The 19,508-nt window shown below is 53.3% G+C and overlaps 1 protein-coding gene across 1 annotated transcript in view; it reads right to left on the bottom strand.

Moving 5' to 3' along the window:
* Window positions 1-19,508, bottom strand: part of ADAM12 (ADAM metallopeptidase domain 12) — a 143,437-nt gene that overhangs the window by 48,612 nt on the left and 75,317 nt on the right. Inside the window, exons 5-9 of the mRNA XM_087824092.1 lie at window positions 15,187-15,373; window positions 9,449-9,514; window positions 8,272-8,343; window positions 6,504-6,673; window positions 3,980-4,148 (exon numbers count right to left, since the gene is read on the bottom strand). Of these exons, the coding sequence (XP_087680218.1) occupies window positions 3,980-4,148; window positions 6,504-6,673; window positions 8,272-8,343; window positions 9,449-9,514; window positions 15,187-15,373 (664 nt within the window). The remainder of the gene's footprint in view (window positions 1-3,979; window positions 4,149-6,503; window positions 6,674-8,271; window positions 8,344-9,448; window positions 9,515-15,186; window positions 15,374-19,508) is intronic.

The raw sequence follows: 19,508 nt of genomic DNA, 5'->3' as shown, positions 1-19,508 counted from the left end.
GTGGCTCAGTGGTTGGAGCGCCAGCCTGTGCTCCGAAGGGCCATGGGTTCGATTTCCGGTCAAGGGCATGTACCTTGCAGGTTTGATCCCCAGGGTGTGTGTGGGAGGCAACCAATGGATGTTTCTCTCTCACGTCGATGTTTCTCCCTCCCTTCCACTCTCTCTAGAAATCAATAGGAAAATATCCTCAGGTGAGAATTGACCAAAAAAAAACTTAAAAAAAGATTTGACACATCCAGTGAAACCAGCGTGGGGCCCTTCTGCTGAGGGGCCTGCGGTGCAGGGACACACGCAGGAGTCCTACGTCTCTCCATGACAGAGCCAAGGCGACCGCCTCCATCCCGTTTCCTGCTCCCTCCTGGGAAACGCCCTCCCACTGACGAAGCAAACCGCCGTCCACATCACAGGAAGGTCTCAGTCCTCAGCGGGTAACAGAAGGGCCACTTTACCCATGACTGAGATGCCGTGGACGGAGAGCTGGTCGGGGAAACGTCCCCGAGACGTCCTGCTAGGACCTGGGCGTTGCTACCGAGAGCACCTCTTCCCGTCCGCCGGGAGACGGCTCCTTGGAAAATTCACAACAACTCACGAAGAACCCCAAGCGCGCCGAGCAATCGCTTGGAGACTCACTGAATTGAGTCTGTTGGGCTCCCTCGCACCGGCCCCTTCCGTTGTCAGGTGGGCTCTGGGAATGGAAGGAGGTGCCCGATTCTCGGGCTTGGGGTGCTGGGATTCCCTCAACCTTTGGCTTGATTTGGGGAGGCAGTCGGCTCGGCCTGGCCGCCCCGTCTTGGTGGAGCGCATGGATGGCCTGGCTAACTAGGTATTAAAACGAACTAAAAATATATTGTTACTTAGCTTTAACAAACTAGAACTAGTTAACTAGGGAGTGTGACCTGCAGAAAGCAGGCCCACCAAGGGTGTTTCTGTGACGGAGGCACCTAACCTGGATCCTGCTTCTTGCTGTCCTCGCTTGAGATAAGGGGGTTTCCCAGAGGCTTCCAGGAAACGGGGTGCTAGTTTTAGAGAAAGCGTCATCCTCAGACAGACAGTCTTGTGGGGCCCCTTGGAAGGGTGCGCTCCTGTATGATCCTATGGGTGTGCTAGTGGTTACGGCCGGGCCTAAGAAAAGGGTGGCACGTCAGGGAGCCCCGTTACTCCCAGAGTAGGTGAAATTCCTCATAAATGACTTGGCTTGGACTCTCCAGCTTCCTGGTGTAGGAAGCTGCGCAGATACGTTTCGGGAAGCCCACCCTCGGGGGTAACGCAGGCCGGCGAGGAGACGTGGTCGAGCTCAGCGCGTGATGGGCTGGACTGAGCTTTACTCTGGCTCAGAATTCAGGGACTTCATCCTTACAAGGCGACTCTGCATCTGCTGCTTCTTTGCCACTGAATATCCTGGTTTTGCTTTTCATTGCCAAATTGTTTTACATTCTTCCATGCACGGGTGGTTATAATCAGAATGTCCCTGAAGAACCCTGGTAAACAGCTTACATTTGTAATGAGGAAAAACAAAAGCCACCTCTTTATTTATGGCATAATCCCCAACCCAAGACTGTTTGAGGCCGGTGTGATACAAGAGCGTGGCGTTAAGCTGCCAAAATGAATGACTGCCCTGTCCTGGATTAGGAGCCCTGGCCCCTTGCTCCCGCCCTCCTTCCTCTCCCATCTGTGGGTTTTTGAATGAGGTGTGGCTGCCCATGAACTTAAGTTCCAAGACGCTGGGAGAAAGTCTAGAGGTTTTCCATCTGGTGGAGCAGCTGACCTTGCTTGTGGGTGAATGTCACGGACACTGGAGGGGAGCAGCCGTGTCTTCCCACCTGACGCTTCTCTCACGTGCGGAGTAAGCAGGGAATGTGTCTAAGGCGGGTCTCGGCCGCTGCCCACTGGGCCAAACGTACGTCCTGTTGAGGAGCCTCGGCCTGAGGACTCTCACTGCCGGCTGCATATTTGCTTTCATTTCCCACATTCATGCTCAGCTTTTTTTTTTTTTTAAGTTAGGCACCCCTGTACGCTCTTCCAGAAGGAATCTTGGTAAAATGCTTGTATGGAAACAGAATAAGGGGTGTGAATTTAAAAAAGCCACTTAATACAATTGGATTGGTTATAAAACGTTGAAGCGCCGAGCACCCGCCATGCCTGTGAGGAGTTCAGCTTCGGCTCTAAAAACATTTGCACGGATTTGAAGTGGCAGAGTCAGTTAGCAGCCAGCCGCGCAGCCACGAAACAGAAAATGAATCCCTCCCAAAACTTTACAGGCGGCTCTGTAAACACAGAGCTGGGGTCTGACTTGAAATTAACCTGGCACCACCAAAAACCAAACTTTCCAGTGGCTTCCCTGGTACAGATCACACACGGGGCTTCCAGGTTCAAGGAAAACCAGACGGGAGCCCATTCAAGCCAGAAATCCAACCCCTCCAAACAGCTTCTCCAGCCTCCCCGCGGGCACGCCAGCCTCCCCGCGGACACTCCTGCCTCCCCGCGGGCCCTCCGGCCTCCCCGCGGGCCCTCGTGCCTCCCCGCGGGCCCTCCAGCCTCCCCGTGGGCCCTCCAGCCTCCCATGGGCTCTCCAGCCTCCCTGTGGGCTCTTGTGCCTCCCCGTGGGCCCTCCAGCCTCCCGTGGGCTCTCCAGCCTCCCCGCGGGCCCTCCTGCCTCCCCTCGGGCCCTCCGGCCTCCCCACGGGCTCTCCTGCCTCCCCACGGGCTCTCCTGCCTCCCCACGGGCTCTCCTGCCTCCCCACGGGCTCTCCAGCCTCCCCACGGGCTCTCGTGCCTCCCCGTGGGCTCTCCAGCCTCCCCACGGGCATACGCTTCTGTGAACTCCCAGCTGCCCAGAGAGGAGGAAACCCTCCCTCGTGTGTACCCACTAAGAAGATGGGGGCAGACAGTGTGTGGAGGGAAAACCAGAGTCAGCAGAACAAGCCTCCCGCCCCCCCTTTCATACAATGGAATATTCACAAATGTTCTGTTTGAAAAATGAGGAGGGATTCGCGGTTTCTTGGAAGGACTAGGTTCTGTTTGTTTAGTGGGGATGGTGGAAGGGTCCCTGAGGACACTCCCTGTCTGAGGGCTGGTGCAGAGGGGACACCCTGCTTTCAGAGCAGGGATAGCATCGGCCGGCGGTGGAACCTTCCCTTTAATTATGGGATGGACCGGAGCAGGAGTCCCCCGTTGGGCAGCCCGTCAAAGCTGCCTCCCTCTTAAATCCATAAGAAACAAGTCCCAAATATTCCTCCCGTTTTATTTCCTTTTACAAACACACATAGCCCATGTATGACAAAATGATCCTTGTAAAGCAATAAACCCGGGCCTCCGCCTCCAAGAATAAGGTTATTATGCAGACCGATTGGACACTGGCTAGGAGGTATGTCAAGCATTTGCGGCGGTAAGTGGTTAAAAACCTCAGACTTCTGGCTGTTGGGCCTGGAGGCAGACCCATCAGAAAACCGTTCTAACGGTTATGTTTGGTGAGACCGCAGGCTGTCCACGAGGCGGAGAGACGAGGGCAACCCCGGTGCCCTGGCTCATCCCAGCGCCGGGAGGGAATTCCTGGGCCGGACCGCTCTGACCCAAATCCCAGTTGGGACTTTTTCTCCATAAATGGGGAAGACTGGTCTGCACTGAGCTATTTTCACACGCTCACCTTCCCAGGGTGCAGATCGATGCATTTCATAAGCAGCCCCTAAAATACTGTGGGATATATAAGATCACAGACAGAGCTAGAAGGAAGGTAGAATTAAATCTAAAAAGCATTGCCCTGGCCGGTGTGGCCCGGTGGTTGGAGCGTCGGCCCATGCACTGAAGGGTCGTGGGTTCGATTTCCCGGTCAAGAGCATGTACCTGGGTTGCAGGTTCAATCCCTGGCCCCTCCCTTCCTTCCTCTCTCTCTAAAAATCAATGGAAAAAATATCCTTCTGTGAGATTAACAACAACAGCAACAAAACTCTAAAAAGCATTAACAAAAAGAACCTGATTTCACAAGGTCTGGTGAAAGTAGAGATTCCCTGGGAACTCCTCGAGGGGGATGGGACCCTGCTGTGATGCCTTGGCGACCCCGGCTTACCATGACAATGCCGCCAGACTGCTCCGCAGTGCACATGCTCATGATGGGCGCCATGCCGATGGTGGTCCCTTGGAAATAAACCCCACTAGGAAACAAAAGAAAGGAGGTTCTTTAATACAGAATGAAGACATTTTCTAATATATAGTTTTTGGTTTTGAACCTTTAATGAGAAAAAATATATCAAGGTCAAGAACCGTGGGCGTGTGGCATGTAACTGGGTCAAGGGTTAGGGACACAGGTGACGACAATGACAATCAGGGTGCATGCAAGCAAAGCGCACACACAGCCACAGAGTGACCTGCATCCCGCTGGAGCTGCAGAAGCCTGTGCTAAGATCGGTAGCTGCTTGGGGGCACGTTGACGGGCGATTTTATCTTTCGTTTCCCACGATTTATTTTCCAGGTGCATCGCGGCCCCGTAACCCTTTCAGATTTCTGTTTTCAAGACTTGACGGCCAGTCCTGACTCGTGTATGTGGAAGGTGTGTTCTGCCTGTTTCCTAAGGGACTGGGGGGAGCTGCTCCTTTCAAACAAGTCTGCTGATGGGAGGGCTGAGAAGGGTCACAGGGAATCGCTGGTAATTAAATTAAATGCATTCAGTGGCTCACGTGATTTTCTGTTGTAGCTGAACTTTGCTCTCCTGGGTAACACGGCAATTAGGACAGAAACCCAAACTCTTCCATGACGTCCTGCTAATGGAGCTCATAAAAATGAAACTGGCAGAAAAGTGGCTGACCCTCTGGAGTCGGCGTAGACGTCAGCACCCACAAAGCCTCAGCACCCTGGGTGGAAGCTTCTGGAAGGGGACTGATGACTTAGTGCCGTTTCCCTTCTGTGGGATCTTAACCAGTGAGTCTAATGGCCTCGAGGCCTGTTGAATGCAAGTGCTTTTAATCCCAACCTCACACATTAAAAATGAAAGTGTATTTGCTGAGTCTCCTTCAAGGGAAACAGATGAGTTATCCATGTTATCTTGGCCAGGTACATACATCGATTTTACATACATTAGTTGAAAAGTTAGGTATTCTGGCAGTGGTCAGTTGGACAAAAAAGAGCATGTATACAACCTTATGTATGTATGTGTATGTGTATATGTATGTGTGTATGTATGTATGTGTGTATGTGTGTATATACTTATGTATCCACCCACCCACCCCCTGCACTCTTATAGACAAGAGTAGGGATTGCAGATTTTACATTTATATCTATATAGGCCATTTAACAGATGCAATTATATACGTATATAAATGAGAAGGTTATATAAGAGGCTAATTTATTTCCAGATGTTCAAGTTGGACAGACTCCATTTGGGAAAAAAGTCAAAACAAAACACTTTGATTCCACTTTTTAGTAGTTCAGGATTAATCAATGCACAAAATATGAGGCGACCACAAATATCCAAGACAGAGCAAAGAAAACAAACCCTGTGGAAATGGCCAAAGTAAACGACTGGGGAACCCACCAGCCTCAGCTCGATGTGGGCGTTTTCTAAAGAGAGGATGGCGCAGGGCTGGTTTTTTTACTTCCCATAAATGTTCAATAAACTAGATCCAGTGAGTTAAAGAAAAGAGCCTCTACCTCCAAAGCTTTTAATGCAGGGATATGAGCGGCATGAAAATAAAATAAAATAAAATCCTTTTATTAAGGATTTTAATAAAAGTTTATCACTTTGGGAACAGTCTACCTTATATCAATTTAGATTATGATAAGAGTGTCTTTTTTTCCTTTTGGGTAAGAAAGGAGTCTGTAACATCTTACGGATGTATTGTTACATCATAGCCGTGTGTTCCCTCACTGACTGTCCTGGAATTTCCCGTTTACTGTCACCTTTCCCCCCAGACGGGGACCCCCGAGCCGGGAGGTTTCCTTGCGGGACACCGTCATGTTCCAAGCTCCGAGAGCGAGGCTGTTTGGTACCTAACCAACGCCCGATACAACCGGACTGAGAGTCAGAACTCGAGGTTAACATGTTTCCCTGCTGGTCATCTCGGACCCAGAAAACCGAAGCCTGACCGTGAAGCGGGAGGGGGAACAAGGCTTTCGCTCTCCGAGCACCTGACCGCTGGCCCGGAGGCCTTGTCTTCAGGGGGGCCGTAAACAGTTCCCGCTCAGAACGAAAGAAAGTGAGCTTTAAAAAACAGCCTCCTCTGGACAACTGCACCACAGGCGAAGGCTGGAAAAGTCGCGCAAGGAGAGTGCCCAGGTGACGGAGGATGACTAGGACGCCAGCCAGAGCAGGGGCTTCCCCAGGGCGGGCAGAGGGACTTCCGCAGCAGCCCAGGCCCCGTCGGGCCTCTGCCCCGCGCTGACGGCCAGGAGGCCCCTGGCGCAAGGGGGGGGGGCCCGGGAGAGGCCCGCGCTCCCGGGACTGCGCGGGGGGCGCTGGGGGGGTGCCGGGGTCACTCCTTCCTTAAGCAAAGGCCAGGCGACGCACGTCCTACCTGACCAGCTGTGCGTTGTCGTGGGACTTGCGAGGTAGAAGCTTCATCTTCCTCCAGTCCAGGAACTCGTGGAGGCTGGTGAACGGGTCCTGGCTGATGGGGCACTTGTCGATGTCGCTCCACACCTCCACGCCCACCAGCACCACGCGGATGTTCAGCGGCCTGTAAAACTGACGAGGACGGGCGCCTTGGGGGTCCCGCGAGCGGGAACTTGCCGCGCCGCGCTCTGAATCTCATGGACACGCGTGAGGACGCCTGTGCGCTCCCCGACCCGGGCCCGGAGCTGAGGAACGTGTGCGGCGCCCGCGCCCGAGGAGCTGCCCGCCGGGCTCGCACACGTGCCCACCCATTAGACGCTCAAGTTACGAGCCCCGTTTGGCGTCTGCGCTTATTTGTATGAAGCACACATCTCACAGGATTCACTGGCGATTAAAAATGTGCGCAGAGATGTGGAGTCTAGTTAGAGTCGCCACCTTGCAGCGAAGGCCTGCCAGCTCGCACCCGCTGCAAGGGACACAATGGGCGAGCTAGGATTTTCAGACACTGCCAAGGACACGCGTTTGTTCATTTCAAACGAAATCTTCTACCTTCGAGTTACTGAAAATGCATCTGGATTAATTTGTTGGCAGAGTCTCAGGCTTGGCCGACACCAACATATTCTGTCACCTATCATCAATCTAGGAGCTTTTAATTAAGCGAGAAAATCAATAGCTTTCAGAAAAATAAAGGCGCGCACAGAATTCCTCAGGGCTTTAATGACCATGCTGCTCACGGCCAGGGGCCGGCTGGCCGAGGGTGTTGGGGGAAGATCTGTTACAAAGAAGTTGCCCTTCTGCGGGCTCAGAAAGAAAGCTCAGAGCAAGTCTCTCGTTGCCTTTCTGTCCCCCATCTTTTTTTTTTTTTTAATGGTTTTCATTTTATTGGTTTCAGAGAGAGAGGAAGGGAGAGGGAGCAAGAGACAGAAACATCGATGAGAGAGAAACGTCGATGGGCTGCCTGCTGCTGGGGATCGAGCCTGAAACCGGGGCATGTGCCCGGACCCGGAATTGAACCAGTGGCCTCCTGGTGCGTGGGCTGGTCAGGCCATCCCCCATCTTTAGTATTCATGGCCACGCCCCACAGCCCCCTCACCACAAGCAGACCGTCCAGGCAATGTAAGGGTCTTTGATGCCCAAATGCCCCAGGGGTTAGACCACACTCCAGGGCCTCTTTCGGCTCGGATGTCACCTTTGTCACCTCCTGGTTCTCAGTGAGGGATTTCCCACCTGCTGATTGGGCTGAAAATCAATGCCATGTCCCAGAATTGTGGAGCCTGTGTGTCCCTTACAACGGAGAGGCCGCCCTCAGGGCCTTGTTGGCACAGGGCTGGGCTGGTGGGGGGCGTGTGCAGGGGCCCGTGGGACCTTCCCAGGGAGACCTGGGAAGAGGCAGGCCTGGCAGTTCTCTGAGGGGTGGGATGCACCCTGTGGGGTCTCTGGATCTAACTGGGAGTCCGAGATGCCCGAGACCGGGAACCTGCCTGGCCGCCAGAGAGCTGGAGGAGACGCGTCCCAGGCCCTGCAGTCGGGCAGCGTGGGCTGGCACCTCCCGCAGCCGCTCCAGGCCCCGGGCCCCGTGCTCGGAGGAGGGAAGTCCGTGGTCCAGCCCAGGACCTGAGGCGGCTCCCTGGCTCCCTGCTCAGTCAGATGAGGTGAGCTTCACTCCCTCCACCTCATTTCCAAACATTTACACAATCTGAGTGATTTAATTACCCGGAGAAAAAACATACCTTGTCAACGTGATTAGCGATCTCTATTAATCGCTGCTTAACTTTTTCCAGGTCTTTTCCTTGCCTCTGAAACTTAACAATTTTAAATGTCAGCATGAATCACCGCAAGCATATCAATCAAAGCGCATCCTCCCAGCTCCTGGAAATGTGAAGTCTCGGGCTTCACAAACCGCCCAGGACCCGCCCTGCCGAGAAATTTCCCATCCGGGATTTTCTGAAACTCCCTGAAATTCGCCCGAGCCAAGTGCTCCTTGGCGTAACTTGTGTGTCGTCCCAGCCTCATAAATGATGGAGGCAGTCACAATTTTGGCAAAGAAAAAACAGACAACTAGAAGGCAGTCCAAAGCCATTTTTCATATTGTCAACTTGATTTTTTTAAAAAAATTGAACTTACTGGGGTGACATTGGTTCACAAAACCATACTTGATTTTAACTTCCTCAGAAACGTCCTTTATATTTGCTTTAAAAAATTAAATGGTAAAAGTAATAGATGCTCATGGCAACCAGTCAAACAACACAGAGGGGAGGGATGGAAAGTTAAAGTCCCGCTCTCCCCTCTGATCTGACCTCCCAGACGAGGGCAGTTTCCTGAGACACTGTCAAGCCTGTTTCATCCCCGGGTGCTGAGTCTCCGAGGAAGTGTCCCCTAATGCATAACATGCGGTAGAGGCAGAAATGAGCACAGAGAAGCTATTCTCAAAAGTTCTAATTAAAAATCAATTAAAAGAAAAAATAACTAACATAACATCGAGCCCTGCACCAGAAGGCAGGGGTTTTCCGCTGCATCTCTGCCTCTTTCATTCATCATTTTGGTCAAGGACATATCGGGCATTTTTTAAACTGAACTTTCCCCCCAAAACCGTTTAGAATGTGTCCTACGGCCACCTCCCAGCTCCCCGAGGAGTCCCCGTTTGGAGAGCTTCGCTGCAGAGCAACTGGCTTTTGTTTTGGTTTTTGTTTTCAGGCCTTGGCCTTTATTTTGTAACATCAGATACATTTTTAATATTTTATACTTTATAATATCAGACAGCCCCTTTTTCCATGGGTTGTTTACAATGCTTTTAAGGGCCATTGGAAAACGAGGTCAATTAAAGCAAACAATAGCCCGCTAAACATTTTCTTTCCCCCTTTTTTTTTTAAAAACCGGCTGCACCGAGACATTTCAAGGCGCTCTTACCTCTCGGTTGTCTGCGACGATAACCAGCTCTACGTACTTGGTCATCTTGAGGGTCTCTCGCTTACGCTGCCGGAAGGAAACGTGGATTTAATTCCCCTGGGCGCCTCCCCGGGCTCCCGGACAGCGCCGCCCTCTCCCCACCCAAGCGCTTTAACTAAGGGGCCTCGGTCTTCACTGCCTCCGTCCCACCCCGACGCTCACCTCCAACCCCAGCGACCTCCGGAGACCGGCATCAGCTCGAGTGACCGGTTTCCCTTCACCTGGGAAATCTTTGCAAAGGGATTTCACGTTCCAGCCAAGTCCCTGACTGTAAGGTCGGAACAAACACTTGCAGAAACACGCAACAGAAACACGCAACAGAAACACGCAGCAGAAACACGCAGCAGAAACACGCAGCAGAGTGCTCCCCGGACCAGAAGCTGGTCAACGGCGTTCACCCCGGGCCGGGTGCAGCACACCTGAAGGTCACTACAGATAATTATGTCCCCGGCTGTTCCCTTTGACTTTAGGGTCCAGTTTTGTGATTTGAGAAAAGCAGGAGAGAATATAATTTGAGCAGCGTTAGGCTTAGGCTTAGGCTTAGGGTTCTCCCTTCTGGAGAAGCACTGAGCTGTCCACGCCAGCGAGCTTGTTTCCTGTGGCCAGTCGTTCAAAAATCTAGTGGGAGGCCACGGAAGACGGGTGGTCTGGGGAGCAGGGAAAAGCCAGGCTGGTAAACAGGGAACAGAGCTAGGCGAGAAAGAGGTGTTAGGAGGAAAACCAGAAAGGAACACAAAGAAAAAGAAACAGTGTCAAGAAAAAAAAAGCCGCTGGAGAAAAGGGATTGGGCGGGAGCGACACAGCTGGAAGGATGTGGACCCTGTATCCAGGCCTGAGACAGGGAAGACCCAGCCGCAGAAGCAGGAGCCCCTCACACAAAGGCGGCCTCGGCACTGGGCTACATTTTAATCAGGTTTGCTCAAAAAAATTTGCACTCTTCCATGAATTACTGGGAGAATCCCAAAGGCATTTTTTTTTTTTTTTTTTTTTTTTTAGGAGAAAAAGAGCAATTCATGGAGGGTGGTCTCAAAAAGCAAACATTGAAAACAAAAAAACAAAGCCTTCTGTTTCTGCAATAAAGCGCAGTTGGAGGAAATGGGGCTGAGCCGGTCGCGGGCCTTATGACGGATACCTCTGGTTTATGAGTTAACTACACACCGCTTCACGTTCAAAACCTGCCCGTTATAACCAGGCTTCCAGACAAAAGACAAACGGACCAAGGCATGCTTTGAATCAGCTTTCTGGTCCCGCAATCCTGAGGGAAGCATCTTTTATAAAACAAACCCCCATCAGGCCGGGACCTTGCAAACAGATTTTTACAAGAAAAATGTTTGTGTCCCAGCAGCGTTCCCTGCGCCGCCCAGCTGTGCTGATTCATGAGTTTTGGGATCCCCCAAAGAAATCTGGACACCTTCTGTGGGAAGAAAAATAGAAGCACTGTGAAAGGTGTAATTTCTCAAACTTCTACAGCCTTAGAAGAAAAAGATGTTGAGCGTTGTAACTATATGTTGTAGGTGTGTTTTATGGTGATAACTACATATTTATGAAAGAAACAAGATTGGCCCCCGTGGTATCCACCGCTGGCCACACCGTCCCAAAGTGTGAGGCTCTCTCTTGCCATGTTCCTCGCTGAGGCGTGAGAGAAGCAGAAACCTCTCCCCATCCTCAATTCCCTGATTCACAGAGGACAGATTCAGCGAATTATATAGAAGAAAATAAAGTTCTATAAATGAAAAAAAAAATTGATCTCCCATTGAAAAACTCCTAGAAGGGGCCCTGGTTGTCTGGGCGTTTACACCTTTGAGTCTGCAAAGGGGTGAAATCCATGACCGGGGATATTTCCCAGCGGCCTTGGACTGTCATCTAGAAAATGCATCATTCCAGAGAATGAAAGCAAACACATGAGCACCGTTTTCCTGTCTCCGCAGTTTTCAGAGAAGCCCAAGTTTTCTCATGAGTTCAGAGAATTGCAAGCTCAGAGAGAAGCTAACCACATCATAATAAAAAGCCCCTGGGGGAGCGGCCGGCTCAGGGCCACGAAGGTTTCCGTCCATCAGCTGCGCACACAGAGAGGCTTAAATGACCTCCACATGGTCTCCACCTACTCGGGCCGCCCTGCTCTTTAAAAAACTCATATTTAACATTTTTGATATGCAGAGCAACATTGGAAACTGGGTGTCTGGTTAAATGTTCATGTCTGGGGTTATAAACAAAAGCCCTTCCCCAAATAGATGGGAACACATGCCCGAGCGTGGCCCAGGGGTCTCTGCCCCAGGTGGAGACCCAGGCGTCCCGAGAGTCTTGCTCAAGAGGGAAGCAGTTCCTGGGCCTCTCCTGTCATCACGGCCAAATCCCCGGAGACAGACTATCCCCCGAACACGTCGCAGTGAGAACTCTGGCACTGGGAACTTAACACGGCCCAGCTCCAGTCAGAACAGCACCGTTGAGATTAGGGTGACAATACATTCTCACTGTAACTTTCTTTTTTTTGTTTTGTTAATCTTCACCAGAGAATATTTTTTCTATTGACTTTTAGAGAGAGTGGAAGGGAGGGAAGGGAGGGGAGAGAGAGAGAGAAACATCGATGTGAGAGTCATTGATCGGCTGCCTCCTGCACGCCCCCGGCTGGGGATCCAGCCCACAACCTGGGCCTGTGCCCGGACCGGGAATTGAACTGTGACCGCCTGGTTCCTAGGTGGGCGCTCAACCACTGAGCCACCCGGCCGGGGTCATGATCACTGTTTCTACCACCACTGCCGGGGCTTCTGCCGACCTGTGCACACGCTCAGAACCACAGCCTGGGTCCACGTCACCACGGCCGCTCTTGAGGAGACACAACAGTGTCACCCTGACCCCCCCCCTCCCGTCCTGTTTGTACTCAGCAGTCAAAGCAAACGCCACCTTCTAGAAAAAGAATATATGGGCATTTGCATTTGGCTCATCGTTGGGAAAAATAGCATAGATAATCCCTGAAGAAATGATAATTTTCAACAATGGACATTTGCCTCTGGGATGCATGGTGGGATTTTCCTTAGGAGCAGATCTGCGGAGCCTCTGCCGTCCTCCGGGCTGCTGGGGCCGGGGTGAGAGTGAGTTTGCACCCGAGCCCATGGCTGGGGGTGGGGGAGGGGGCTCAGTGGGCTCTGCAGGCTGGACTGACAAACACGCGGGGCAGGGAGCAGACTGAGCAGCTCGGACCGGGGGTGCCCAGGGAAATCTAACGGGCAGCCTTGTAAAAACGACAAACAGTAGCTCGGCTTCGATCATGGCCGGTGCACACGCCGAGCCCAGATTTACTCTCACGGCTTGGCCCCGGGAGATGCAAATGGTGCAGAAAAAGCTCAGCCTGCAAACCAATTTTTGCAACAGTTACCATTTCGTGGGGGCAGGAGAATCAAATGTAAATAAGATCAGCGAGCTGCAGTTACATCGAATTCGGAGAGTAAAAGAAAGGCCGTGTAAAAATAAAAAATAAAAAGTAAAAAATAAAAAATAAAAAATAAAAAATAAATAAAGGCAGGTAGGGAGGCAGGTGAGCGTCGGGAGCTGGGATGTGCCCCTTTCCTGCTCACCACAGGTGCTGCCCCCCACCACCGGGGACATCATTCCGGTCCCCAAACACTCCACTTACTGAAAATTACTTTGCGTATCGTTTTCATTATATAATTGCACTTTAAGTCAAGGACATTTTCTCTTCCATAAAAACAATTACAACTGTTTCCAAAGAAATATTGAGAGTGAGCCGAGCTGCCTCGGATGCCTTCCGTTTCAATTTAGAGGTCCATTTCCACTTCAGCATGCATTATTAACAAAACAACATTTCTATTCAGGTTTTCCACACTTCCCTAGACATCAAAATGACGGGAAATTACCCTGCCAATCACAGCTGAGAGAGCTGTAGGCTCCGTTAAGAAATTAAAATACGGCCGGTGAGCAGGGCCCAGGCGGGCGCCTCTACGCGAGACGTGAGCGTCGTTTCAGCTGCCGGGTGATAAATCTCACGGCGTGGACGCCGCGTGTTCATCAAGGTGCTCAGAGCAAAGCGCCCCGGGAACAACGTGCGCGCTCTCCGTGTTACCCCGACGGGGAGCCCCGGCTGCATCACCTCTTCTCTGAGGTCGGCCGTCAAAGGGCGGCTGTTCCAAGAGCGAAATAAACAGGCGCAGGGGGCGGTGGGGGTGGCCTGTGTCCCCCGCTCTGGGATCTGTCGCTCGAGGTGGGTGGGGAGAAAAGCAGGGTGGGAGCTCTAGAGCGGCTGGTGGGGTGGGGTGGGGTGGGGTGCGGTGGGGTATCTGTCCAGCTCGGGGATTCAGACACAAGCTCCCCAGCTGGGTATCGACGTCGAGGTGAGCCACGGTCCCCGACGGAGCCATCTCCCCCTTCCGCGTGACAGGCAAGGGAAGGAAACAAGGTCCTTTTTCTGCCACAGAAAACCTCGGGAGCAGAGTAACCCACAGGGAGTTAGGGTCCCACAGGAAGGCCCCGGGGCAGGAAGAATGAACGTGAAGCTCAAGTGGAAAGTCCCGAAAGGGTCCCGCTGACAGCAGGCGAGGGGGACACACGCTCCCCACAGGTGTGAGGGAAATTCAAGGATGAGAAGACGTCGGTTAGGAGGGCGTCGAACTGCTTGAATTTAGAAAAATAAGTCGAATGAACGAAAGAATCATATGGAAGAAACGTTGACCGTTAGCATGACTCGCGAGGTCACGAGGCGCGTTCGGCGGAGCCTGAAGAACGTGCCCCGGCTGCACCGGGCGTAAGTACAGTGACCTCGCGTCGGGGAATTCTCGATTTCCGGTCAACAGAGCGACGGGAAAGCCAAGGTGAGAAATCGGGAAATCGCTGCTGATTTCCTACCTGGTTCTGCTCATTTCAATTCAGGGCCTCTGGACAGACACGGGGATGCTGCCTTCCCCCCTCGAGTGTTCCCGCGGTCTGTGGAGCCCAGGGGGCACGGGGTGCGAGGGGGTCAGCGGCCGTTTGGGGAGGTCCTAGGGCGTGGCCCCTTGGGGTGCGGGGTCTCCTGTTTCTGTCCACTGGGCCGGGAGAGAGATCCTTCCAGTCAGTAGGAGGGAAGGCCTGCGGGAAGCGGACTCAGGGACGGGTGACCAGAAAACCGGGCCACTTGGACAGTCCCCGGAGGTCAGCAGGACCGGCACCGGCTGCGTGGACAGGGGAAGCGACACCCCTTAGCCACGTCCCGCGGACACACCCAAGTCACCTCTGCACCAGCACGTGGGCACAGACTGGGAGCGTTCTGCAGGTCGCCTCGAAGACCCCAACTGCGAAGCACACCGGACACAAAGGAACCTCCGAATCGCCTCCTCCAGCAGGAGGGGGGCTGAGAGCCGCGCGTCAGGGTCCACTCGTGTCTCATCTACCACGGCGGGCACCGCCCTGCGTCGAGGCCACTGCGGGTCCTCACTGAAGACGCGACCAGTGGCGGCCCTGTCGCCCTCCCAGCCTGACTTTGCCAGCGCAGGTGAGCAGGCCTGAGGCCGACCCTGGCGAGGCGAGGATGGGGGTTCAGCGCTGGATTCCGCTCTGCCCACAGGACACGCACCAGCTCCGGGAGAACTGGTGACTCCGCCCCCCAGACACAACCCCCGGGTGGATAACTGTCCCCACACTTTCAGCACTGGGTGTCCCTAGCTCGAGCCGCGGGTCCCCAGAAACAGAACATCGCATTGCCCTCCTACCCTTCTCGCCCACGTCTGGGAGGGCGGCGGGAGTCCACCGTCCACTGCGGGGCTGGAGGTGTTGAGACGCGACCCACACGATCCCCAGATGCCTTTCAGGGCCTCCGCCGGGAAGAGCTTGTATCTGTCAGTTACGTTTTCCATTGGCTCTAAGATGTAGCTTTTATTTTCAAATGCAATAAGTCCCCTGTCGAAAAAGAAATAAGAAAAAACATATATAACTTTCGGGGGCAGCTTCTTGTTTGTGGCCGAGACCCGGCTCTTAATGAGACAGGATGGGAGGAGAAGTGCCGATGTATTTCCACGCTCGGGCTTCATCGGGAAGGACTTTCCCGCGACGCAGGTTCACACTGATTTATTTCGCACGTCTTATGAAAAGCGAGTCTGAAAAATTTTTTTGTTTCAAATAATTTTGGGGAAAGAATAGACTACGTTTAGTCTTTATATAATTTTCTAATTTTTACTTCTCAAATATCTATTGCTGAGTAAGCAGACACTTCCAGCGCAGGGACCCTTAACCTATTTTGATGCGTGAGCCTCACACTCTCCCCAGAAATAATTCACATTTACACATGTGCGTAATGTTTTGCAGATAAGTCAGGAGTTCAGGACCATGGCCGAGGTCGATGGGCTCCAGGTTTAGGGCATTAGTTCTAATAATTTATACGGCAGCAGCCCACAGATGGGAGGACAGCTTAATCCTTAACTAGTTTAATAAGTTGGGTGCTCTGTCGCTTTCCTTCAGACGACCTGGGAGCTTGTATGTCATTCATTATTGCTCATTTATTTCCGTCGTTCACCGACCCCGTGCCCGTTGAGGGCCCATATATAGGTGCCGATTCAATCATTCTTAAATTAGAGTAGAATGACAGTGTTTCATTGCTCAAATAGTACGGGAAAAAGGGGCTCGGAGCAGTAAAGTAGTTATTTTGAGCACACTGGCGCTCACACGCGCGGGTCAATTCCTAATTGGTCAACCGTCCGCTCCGCCAGCCCTGCTTTGTGAAGTGCGCTGGGCGCCGGGGGAAACAGACGGTGCCCGCGAAGCCCGCACCCTAATGGAGGAGTCGGCACCGGGACACGGGGGATGATCGGAGCCATCGGGGAGCCAGGCTGGGTGTCGCCGGCACCCACAGCACTTGGCCGTTGAGAGAGGGGGGATCCAAGGTGGTTTGCGGTCACTGAAGAGTTTGGGGCTATTTCCAAACCCCACAGATGGACTAAAAATCAGCATTTCTGCCGTCCGTGCTCCCTGCCTCCCAGCACAGCCCAACCGGCGTCTCCGTGTCCCTCAAAGTAGATCCTCGGACAGGACCTGGTCATCCTCTCCGGGGGGAGCCTGCACTCTCTTTCCTCAAAAAGCTCTTTACACAATAAAACTTAGATTTCTAGTTTAGAAGGACTCCCAGGGGATTTTCATTTAATCAAGTTGATTTTTAAAAGCCCCAATTAAGAAAGAGAACTTGACAAAATAGGCCGGGGAACATGGAAAATGAACACACCTGAAGGGGAAAAAACATATGGATCTGCTAGAAAACCGAAGCTCCCGGCCTAGAACGAAAATGGCGCCAACATTCACTTTGCATGGCAGCGTTTTCCATTTTCATTGGATTTTAATTCGCGGAACACTTACAGTAAAACATCACCAAGGTCTCATCATGAGAAGCAAACTACTGAAAATGTTTTCCCACTTAATGGAAAATTTCTAGAAAATGTGACTTAGCCATAGAAATGTTCTCATATCTGCTTTTATCTTTGAAGTCATCCAAAGGCCAGATGTTGAGAAACTGGGGCGAAAGCTTCCCTTTGCTGCAAACAACTGGCAGCCTGCAACACACTTAATTAAATAATTGCTTTGGACGGTCTTGAGTATAATTAATCATTTAGCTCCAGAGATTGCTGGAAACCACAGAACTCAAGGATCCAGGGTTTTGGACATGTCGAAATTTGATGTTCTCACAGCCCTCTCTGGCCCCGAGCTAGATAAGCGAACGTAATTTAAGTTGAATGTGTCATAGTTATTTGGTTATAAACTTGGAGTTGGAAGTAGCTCCGAGAACGATTTAGATCCAGCGGACTTGGAGAGTAGGGGTCTTCCCTGGGGTGGAGCGGGCGGGGAAAGGTTAGAGAGCAGTTTGGGAAACGTTTGGGGAAGAAGAGACTGTGGGCACCCTCCCTGGGGGGGGCTAGGAGGGTGGACCTGCCATGGGCAGGGGTGAGGCCAGGCTCTGGGCAGCGAGTAGGGCCCGGTGAACGGGGAGAGCAGAGGAGACAGGGGCGGTTGGGGTGACGGGGGCCACCCCTCCCGGGCTCCGCCTAGATCCAGGCTCTGGGCTGTGCCCGTAACACTATTGCCCAGGAGATCCCCACGCAGCTGCACTCTGGGCATGGTCCCACTGCCAGGGGCATGCAGGTGGCACGGGGCAGAGCTGGGCCCAGTCTAGGTCCCCACACTCTCCAGCGCTGCTTTACGAGGGTTGTGGGGCCCGGGTCAGGGACAAGTACGATAGGGGCCGGCGTGCAAAGGAAAAGGGCCAGAGAAATCAGGCTTTAAATTCTGAACCCCGTTGCTTTTCCCTTCACTGGAAACGAAGAGGAGTCCACTCCGATTCTGTCGGCCTCGTCAGCTTTCAGGGCGAACGCTCGGGCCTGTGCCCGCCAGTCGGCCGCTGTCTGCCCTCAGGCCCCGGCCCCGGCCCGGAGCAGCGCTGCGCCGGCCGATGCTCTTGCCCCCCGGCAGGCTCGCCGGGCACGGGCCTGGCCGCCGGTAAGTCAGGCGAGAGCGGCGTCCTCCCGGCCCTTCCGCCTTCAGGTGCTGATTTTATTTTCTGGGTTTCACGCCGCCGACCGCAACTGAGAAGCGCAGGCAGCGGGAACGGAGCGCCCGTCCTCTCGGGAGGGGCCGGGTGAAGGCGACATGCGACACGCCGCCTCATCTGCGTGCCACGCGGCGGCAGCCACCCGGTGAGCACGGGAGCACCGCGGGGCTCACTCCCAGTGAGCTACTCGCGTGCCGCCCTCACGGCAAGCTCCCCGCCCCCGCGCGGCCCGGCTCCCGGCACCGTTCCCGGGCCCAGCCATGGTGCCCGTTTCAAGTGCCCTTGGCGAGCAGGTCTGGGAGGCAGGACGAACGTGGTAAAAGGTTCAGCTATTGTAAAGGGCTTTAAGAACTGCTATGACGGACACACAGACAGTAACAATAGCATCTATGATTCGTGAAGACACAGGCCTCAGCCGGGCTCCTTCAAATAACAGCGTTAGCCCCGGCCGGTGCGCTCAGTGGTTAGAGGGCTGGCCCACGAACCCGAGGGTTGCAGGTGTGACCCCGGCCCCGGTCGTGGCGCCCGGGAGGCAACCAGTCAGCGTGTCTCTCACGTGGATGTTTCTCTCTCCCTCTCCCCTCCTCTCCCTTCCACGCTCTCTGAAAATCAACGGACAAAATATCCTCAGGTGCGCATGAACAAAACACATAAATAAAAATAAAACAACAGCTTTATTGAGAAATGATTCACCGGCCATTAAGTTCCCTCTGTTCATCCAGGGCAGGGGCAGACGGATGATACGGTCAAGCCGCAGTTTTGAAACCAGAGAAGGGAAGGGCGGAGGCAGGAACACGGGTGGGAGGCAACTGAAAAGTCTTGGAGCCGGGGTTGAGCCGGGGCGGTGATGAGAACTGTTTAAGGGGAGACGGATGGGTTTGGGGGCATGTGCTGGGGCTGGGGCAAGAGGGAGGTTCTCAGAGATCCTAGGGCCAAGCCCTGAGCCCGAGATGGGCAGGGCCTCTCCTGGACAGGAGCTCCGGACGGGAGCCATTAGGGACCCGAGCAGTGTGGGGTTTGGACATTTCCAGTCTTGACTGGGGGGGGGGGACCTGGGGAGAGCTGAGGCTTGACCTTGAGAATCCTTTAGGGTGGAGACCTTGGCTCCCACCGATGTCTGCACAGGATGACAGAACGGGAGGAAGAGAGAGGAAGGACAGTCAGAACCTGGCCCGGGGGTGGGAAGGGACCCAGCCTGGGCCTGCCGACAGAAGCGGGGGGGCAGAGGGCCGACGCTCTGACCACTGAGCCAAACTGGCTAGGGCCACCTTCACTTTTAAAGCTAATCAGTTAATGTCCCTGGTTTGTAAACTGTTCTACGGATTGTAAAGAGGAGCTATTAGGAATGCCTTGGACACACCCCTTCTCTCTTTATCGATCAAGAATTTGATATTCCTATAAAAATCACCTGAAAATTACCAGGCAACCCGGATGCCTCCATTTATGCCCAGCCTCAGTTTTGATAGTTTAAAACATCTTCATAAACGAGAGGAAGCTGGCTGG

Source organism: Miniopterus natalensis, chromosome 14 (genome assembly GCF_054644295.1).
Source record: "Miniopterus natalensis isolate mMinNat1 chromosome 14, mMinNat1.hap1, whole genome shotgun sequence".
NCBI classification, from domain to species: Eukaryota; Metazoa; Chordata; class Mammalia; order Chiroptera; family Miniopteridae; genus Miniopterus; species Miniopterus natalensis.
This window is presented reverse-complemented; position numbering and strand designations above follow the sequence as displayed.